The sequence below is a fragment of the Malus domestica genome, chromosome 05 (assembly GCF_042453785.1).
Source record: "Malus domestica chromosome 05, GDT2T_hap1".
NCBI classification, from domain to species: Eukaryota; Viridiplantae; Streptophyta; class Magnoliopsida; order Rosales; family Rosaceae; genus Malus; species Malus domestica.
This window is the reverse complement of record NC_091665.1, coordinates 10,833,940-10,841,439: the sequence shown is the minus strand read 5'-3', so window position 1 is coordinate 10,841,439 and position 7,500 is coordinate 10,833,940. Positions and strand designations below refer to the sequence as shown.

General features: G+C 36.6%; 1 protein-coding gene across 1 annotated transcript; it reads right to left on the bottom strand.

Moving 5' to 3' along the window:
* Positions 1–1,588: 1,588 nt before the first annotated feature.
* On the bottom strand, positions 1,589–5,127 carry LOC103428634 (26S proteasome regulatory subunit 10B homolog A). Its single transcript, XM_008366752.4, has 10 exons — positions 4,768–5,127; positions 4,372–4,491; positions 4,099–4,235; positions 3,866–4,027; positions 3,664–3,750; positions 3,427–3,513; positions 3,206–3,343; positions 2,853–3,044; positions 2,513–2,611; positions 1,589–1,945 (listed from the first exon to the last, which is right to left on the bottom strand). Exons 1-10 carry the CDS (start codon positions 4,868–4,870, stop codon positions 1,871–1,873), a joined length of 1,200 nt encoding a protein of 399 aa, XP_008364974.1. The 5' UTR covers positions 4,871–5,127; the 3' UTR covers positions 1,589–1,870.
* Between the last annotated feature and the right edge of the window lie 2,373 nt (positions 5,128–7,500).

Below are 7,500 nucleotides of genomic sequence, written 5' to 3'. Positions count from 1 at the left end.
CATCTTGCTGCACCTCGGTGTAAGTACTCGCCCAAGGCCAGGGCCAGTCCTTCACGTGTATGTTCACATCACACCGTTCGCTCGTCTTGGATCCAACTTAGATGCCAGTCCTGTCAGGTAAATTGCATTAGGCAATACGACTTGTATGTGACCGTTCTTCTGCACCAACTTTCACACGATCGTAATACTAGAGCATATTGATTATACCCAATCCTGTTCGTATTAAAAATTATCTATTCGAACTTGTGTGTCAGCCTAGATAGATGAGAATTTAGCTATACTTGATTATCACATGATTATTACTGTGGCATTTAACACATCATGACTTGGCATAATCGTGGTTATAATGTTGTTGATTTATTGTTTACATACCTATATAGTATGTTTTAAGGAAACTATACTTGTTTTATGGCGAGGGGTTAGTATAATCGAAAATAAAGGATTTCGTATAAGCATTGTTTTGCTGACCCACTCAACTTTGTTTTTCGCACATCCAGGACCTAGATAGCTATACTCTTTGTGGCACTCGAAGAATCTCGGCAGTTTTGATATTCTCTTCTATTTAGACGTACGAACTTATCACTGTTATGTAATAAGTGTACTTTAGTTACTTTGACTACTCTTCTGTAGTCTCACTGTCTATTACGCTCTAAATAATTGTAGTGGGTTCTTCGCACGATTGCACACTCTTTCACCGTTTAGTATAATTAGTTCTAATTAGTTTTAAATTTATTCACTTTTTACATCACTTACCCTTATGATTACGTCACCTCACGGTGACGGCCAGCATGCTTTGACCTTTTCAAGTCGGGGTGTGTTAGTATATATATATACTTATTCAGTATTATGTTTTTCATTTGATTATTTATTGGTTTAAAATATATTTTCCTTAACGGGTAACGGGTCTGATCATATTATCTGTTAATATTATTGGATCGGGTCATTTTACCTGTTTATTTTAACAGGTATTACACGACACGACTCGTTAAGATATCCAGTATGACATGAAAACGATACGAACATGAAAAACATGACACGAATGCAGGGTCGAGTCAAAATCATCTCTAGAGGGTGAGGGACTTGCCAAGTTTCTTTTACCGTAACTTTGAAACAGTTTGAGGATTTGAACCGTCTCCGGTCTGGAGAGAATTTTCGAGGCCTTCGAGTGAAGTGCAAGAAAGAATAAATATGAAAGGCAGTTGAATTTTGATCGGCAAAATTGAGGCACTAGTCTTTGAACTTTAGTCAAACTGGAGCTTTATTGGCTGAACTAAAAATTCATAAGTATTGATCCATAAATTTGTCATACTGTGAAGCAATAATTCTGTTGAATAACTCCGCTGGAACTTCCGTCCATTATTTGCTGCTTTAAAGCCTTTAGTTTCGATGGAAGGTCCAACGGGTGTTACACTATAACAAATAAAGGGGCCACAAGTTGATTCAAACATTTTGAAGATACACAAACAATTATACAATAGCAATCAGGAAGAACAAGTTAAGAGTGCACAAACCAGTTATTGGCGAGCACAAAGTATAAATGTAGCAGTTATTATTTGTTGTTAATAATTAGTATAAAGGTACAAAATCATAGTTTAAAATTTGATTTAATCATATGCACGAAAAGCATCTTAAAACCACAGTAAACTAAGCAAGAGACAATTTAATGTTCGAGAATCATAATACTAAACAACGGCTCGATTCAGAATACAATTCGTAATGTGAGTCTGGTGGTAAACACATTCCTGGAAGCCATATTGCGGTACCACCATCCCCACATCTCATCAAGAAAATAGAGCACAACATCCAGCACATGATAGCAGTTTTTACTCTTAATTAACTCTTCGGGTAGGTTCAAAGTTCAAATTCAGTTTCATTCTTTCCCAAAATCTGTGTTGTAGTGGGCACTAGATTCGAGTTTCTTGGCCTCATTCAGTTTCCGTACAGCCTGAAATATAAAAATATAACACTTAGAATCAAGATACCAAAAAGGGTTATTTATATGCCCTGTGCCGAAACATTGCCAAGCAACAAACTGTAGGCTACAGAACCAAATATATGACACCACTTTGACTTTTGTAGCACACTATCATTCTCTTACTTGACAGGTCTTAGGGTTCGACAACGTTTAAGAGAGTAGGTAGTCGAACCCCCTAGGTGACAAACAGAGCCAAGCCATTGGACTTCTGAAATTTATTAGCTCGTAAATCCTTGTAAAATCCAACTAATTACTTTTCCCCAGTAAACAAAATAAAGCATATGACTTGTATCTAGTTGCTTTCTTCAGGTGCATGGTTAGGCACCTCCTACACAGATAGTGACCTAGAACAACAAGAAACAGACAACCCCAAACACCACCAATGACATTCTTGGATTCCATAATTTTCAGGATGACCATTATTGATTTCATGCTACATTACCGAGACCATAACCCATGTAGTTCAAGCCACATTTCCACCTCATTAATCATCATTTTTTAATCGAGTATAACATCAGTACTCTATTTAACACATACCTTCATGAAATCTTCATGGATGACATAATCCCTCTCAGCACGGATCGCAGACATCCCAGCTTCAGTGCAGACATTACGGAGATCAGCTCCATTAAAACCCTGAAATGAAGACAATGCATCAAATCATTCACGGAAAGCATCTAATAAAATATTTTGATATAAATATAATATAATGAGGGCAAGCCTTGGCGCAATGGAGAGGTTGCTCCTTTGTAACCGAAAGGTCACGGGTTCGAGTCGTGTAAACACACACAAAACCCACGATCCTTGCAAAGTGGGGAGCCTTGTCAGTTTGGAGTCGCCCTGTTTTTATTATAAATATAATTATATTCATGCTTACCTCAGCAAGCTTCACAACTGCCTCATAATCAATGTCCCCATGTTTGGCTATCCCAGCAGCATGGATTTTGAGAATTTCCATTCTTGATTGCTCATTGGGCAATGGGATCTCTATCTTGCGGTCTAGTCGCCCAGGGCGGAGAAGTGCTGGATCCAGTACATCAGGCCTATTGGTTGCCATGATCATTTTCACCTGTGAAATGAAACAAATGACATCCATCATCCATGCCAAGATATGATCTACTTTTATGGCATTATCAGTTTGTACAAGCATGACTAGATAAATGTGTTTACATTTGTTTGTTATGACCAAACCAAAAAAATAAAGCTTGATTTCAACCAAAACCTACATACCTTTCCGAGCTGATCAAACCCATCTAACTGATTAAGCAACTCCATGAGTGTTCGCTGAATTTCTCGGTCTGCACTAGTCCCTTCACTAAAACGCCGTCCTCCAATAGCATCGATCTCATCCATAAAAATGATACATGGCTAGACACAAAGTCAACACAATAAGTATGTTTTTGAATAGGAATATTTAATGTTAAAATTAGAAGTAATATTCAAGCTCCTACCTGGTGATCACGGGCATAACCAAACATTTCCCTTATCAATCTTGCACTTTCACCGATATATTTGTCAATAATGGCACTTGATACAACCTACACCAGGAATAATAGTATCCAATATTAAAGATAAGTTGGAAACAACTAAAAATGATTCTAGTCTTATTCAAAGATATGAGTACCACAATATGCAGCAAGAAAACTTATAATGTGATATACAAGTTGCTACAGAAAAGAATAATTAACCTTAAGAAAGTTAGCATCTATGTTGCTAGCAATTGCTCTGGCTAGCAATGTCTTCCCTGTTCCCGGAGGTCCATACAGAAGAACACCCTGGAACAATTTAAAGTAAAATAAGAGAAGAAAAGTTGTATATAAAATTCTAAGTTTCTAGGTTTCTAAAAGCATCAGGTTAATATGAAGAACGCCAACAACATATAAAAATTACCTTGGGAGGTTTGATCCCCACCCTAAGGAAGAGCTCAGGGTTCATTAGAGGCAGTTCAATAGACTCCCTAAGCTCTCGGATTTGATCAGATAGTCCTCCGACGGCTGAGTAGCTAACATTACCAGGATCTTCATGAAGCATGTTATATACAACCGGATCAACCTTCACAAAGAATGTTCATGACTAGCTGAATAAAGTGTCAAACTTTTAACAAATAATCGGATGATAATTACTTCTCTGGGTAGAGCCCGCATGATAGTCAAGGTAGTCATATCCAAAACAACACGCGTTCCAGCGGTTAGTTTTTCTTTGTCAACTTTACTGCGACACCCAACGACGTACCTCGGGCCACTACTTGCCTTCACAATTACTGAGTCAATAAAATCAAAGATCAATTACTTTAGCAGTTCTCACACCGATAAGCCCAAAAAAAATTACACTCAAAAAGGTTTCCAACTATCAAATTTTAGACCATGAAGCAAGCATTAAGCAAACAAATTACTTACGGCGTTCGTTATCAAGAGGCCTGAGAACTTCACCAATAATCTGTCCAACACTTTGAAGGGACTTCAAATCATCTTCAGTTTTCCCAAATTCTTTCTTCGCAGCCCGCAAGTTCTCTCTCACTGCACACCATCCCATTGCAAAAATTCAATTTCTTGACCCAACCAAATTCTTCAAAGCATCTCAATTTCGCGGTTACCATAACCATAACATACAGAAAGCCCCAAAAAAAGGAAATCGAATACATTTGAAAAAATAGATAACAAAATCAGAACTGAATCGCTCAATTGAAAATCGGAATGGAAACCCTAAAAGGGCGAGCACATTAAAGGTTACTAATTGGGACAATTTGGTTTGTTAACTGCAAAAGGGGATTAGGGTTTGGGAGTGAATCTGACCTGCGCGGACTCGGGATTTCAGCTCCTTGTGCTGGAGTAACCTTTTGCGGTAGTCGGCAACCGCTGTGCGACGTCGTACGGCGTCTTCTGTCTCAGTCGTCATCGCAGGCGCTCTGCGGTGGGGAAGGTGAGTAGAAACGAGATTGGGCGCTTCGCTGAGGAGAAGAAATTAAGCTGCCAAACCTCTTGGGTTTCTTTTATGTTTGCAGCTGTATTGTCACTCAAGCAAACTTATAAAAAAAAAAAGGAAGCGTTAAAAAAAAAGGGCTTGGCTCACTTTTATTTAATAAAAAACAACCTTAAACTATTATTTAACAGAAAAGGTTTAAATTTTAATCATAAGTACACAAAACTTATGCCTCTGGTTATACAAAAACTAAAACACACGGGCTCAACAAAAAGTCTCAAACGCATAACAATTAATATTTCAAAAATGCCCCTAATGGGGCCTAACCCAGGCCTGTTAGCGAAACTAGCAGTTACAAAATTCATTCATCCCTCCAACGTCGTTAATATCAAAACACCAACCACTTCCTTTAAACAGCAACAAAAAATCGAACCAGAAATCCATTCCATTGCTAAACCTCAAGTTCTCAAACCAATTTCAAGTTCGATTCAAGTTTTCAAACAATAATCTACACATCAAATCTAGAATTTCTCAAAACAAAGACGAAAAACAAAAAATTTGAAAAGCAAAATCGGAGAAATACATGTACGAACCTAGAAATTCTTATTGATAAACAATAATCAACATTCTATTCCAGTGGTTCCAGAAACAGTATAGTTTTTTTGTTTCTGTTTGATAAACAGTATGGATCCAAAATCAATGTGGTGTTTTAGTTCATTTTCTTATATAACATGCCCTATTCTGATGTGGATCCATCAATACTTCAGTCTTTTAAATTAAGTTTCGTAAGTGCTCTAAGTTATTTTGATTGATAAATAGTTTGGTCATGTTGCTGTGGATCCAGCATCAATGTGGTTTTCTAGTTGTGATCTATTCATATATAGATCAATAAATAGTTCAATTTTCTAGTTCACTTTGATAAATAGTGTGGTCTATTAAGATATAGATCATTCAATACTTTAGATTTCTAGTTCAGTATCACAAGTACTCTGGTGTAATTTTGTTCTAATTTAAGAAATAGCATAGTTTTATTTTGGTTCTATTTGATAAACAGTGTAACCTATTTTGATGTGAATTCGGAATTAGTGTGGTTTCATAGTTCACTTTCATAGTAAAAAATTGTGGCATATTTTGATATAGGTACAAAAATACTTGTAATAATTAAACTATGTTAATTCTTACAGATGGAGGGAGCCAAGAAACCCAGAATGAAGACTTCACAAAAAAGAGTCTAGATAAGAAAAAGAAGAAAAGACCTCCAACTTCATATGTGCAATACAAGTGCAATATTTTTGGATTTGCAAATTCAATATAATTGTACAAGCTAATGCTTCAAGAACGCCATGATGTCTGCAATCAATTGGGCAAGACATCATTTTGGAGTCTTATTAAGTTATACATGGATGATGTCATCATTGCAACGGAAAGAAAAAGGAAGTCTGATATGGATTTGATCAAGATTATACAATGCTATGACTCTAAGCAACAAAAGTTCAAATTCGAAGATCATGAGCCAAGATGAATAACAAGTGAAGATATTGCTCAAATCTTTGGATTGAACAACCAAGGAGTGGAACTACCAAACACAGACAAATCCACCAAGGATATGGAGGACAACTTTGTCAAAACATATTTTCAAGAACAAAAAATAGTGAAAAAAAAGGAAATTCTTTAAGCGTACCAAAAATCACTCCTAGACCAAACTCCTGAAGGGGCGAAAGCTACTGCTTCAATCATATGTGCGCATCTCATCCAATCCCTCTTATTTGCAACCTTTGGAACATACATCACATGAAGCTTCATAACAATTTGTGGGGCATTGGACCAAATCAACAAATATAAATGAGCAAAAGGAGTGAGAGACTACTTGTTTAAAATGATTGACAAATCAAAGAAAAAGAAGAAAAATGGAGGAGAATCAACAACAAGCAAATGCATTGTCCTTATTTTGGTAAGAAACACGAACTATAGTTTTAAAAGCATGAATTTTGTCTTATAAATTTCACAAGAGCATGCAACTTATTTTGATCCAGATGAAAATGAAAAAGTTGTTCACAATGATGTCCAAATTGAGAATCAAGCTAAGGAGGATCAAGAACATGAAGAAAAAGACACTGCCACTACAAAAGAGACATCTGGAGTTCAACAAGATGTTGAAATGCATACCCCAACTAGCAAGGATCTTGAAGAGTAAGAAACAGAAACTGCCAAGAAGAAGACCAGAACACTAGTAAAAAAATATACGGAAGAGGGATGATTGTAAACCAAATGTCGATCCATACTATGACTATATACCCATCCAGAAAAAACAAAAGAAGGCCAAATACATTTATGCTGTGAATGACAGTGAAAGCCCTTCAATTGTTCTGTCACAAAGCCAACCATTGAGAAAGAAAAGGAGCAACCAAAGGTTCAATCACCCTTGAATCCCATCGCTAAAGAAACTGCAAAGAAACCTGCAAAGAAGCCAAAGCAAATAAAGGAAAAGCTGGGCGTACAAGTTACTTGAAGATGACACAAGAAAAAAATCAAGGAATATTATAGACAAAAGAAAATGTAAGTTTACATTATTAATTATAACTTAATGCATGTGTATACACACACAC

What these genes read in the sequence shown, in the direction of transcription:
- LOC103428634 (XM_008366752.4), bottom strand. Translation starts at nt 4,870, where the DNA reads ATGACGACTGAGACAGAAGACGCCGTACGACGTCGCACAGCGGTTGCC. An exon ending in GAAATCCCGAGTCCGCGCAG is followed by an intron (nt 4,492 to 4,767) that starts GTCAGATTCACT and finishes GATGGTGTGCAG; the next exon opens with TGAGAGAGAACTTGCGGGCT. An exon ending in GGTTTGATCAGCTCGGAAAG is followed by an intron (nt 3,045 to 3,205) that starts GTATGTAGGTTT and finishes TTCATTTCACAG; the next exon opens with GTGAAAATGATCATGGCAAC.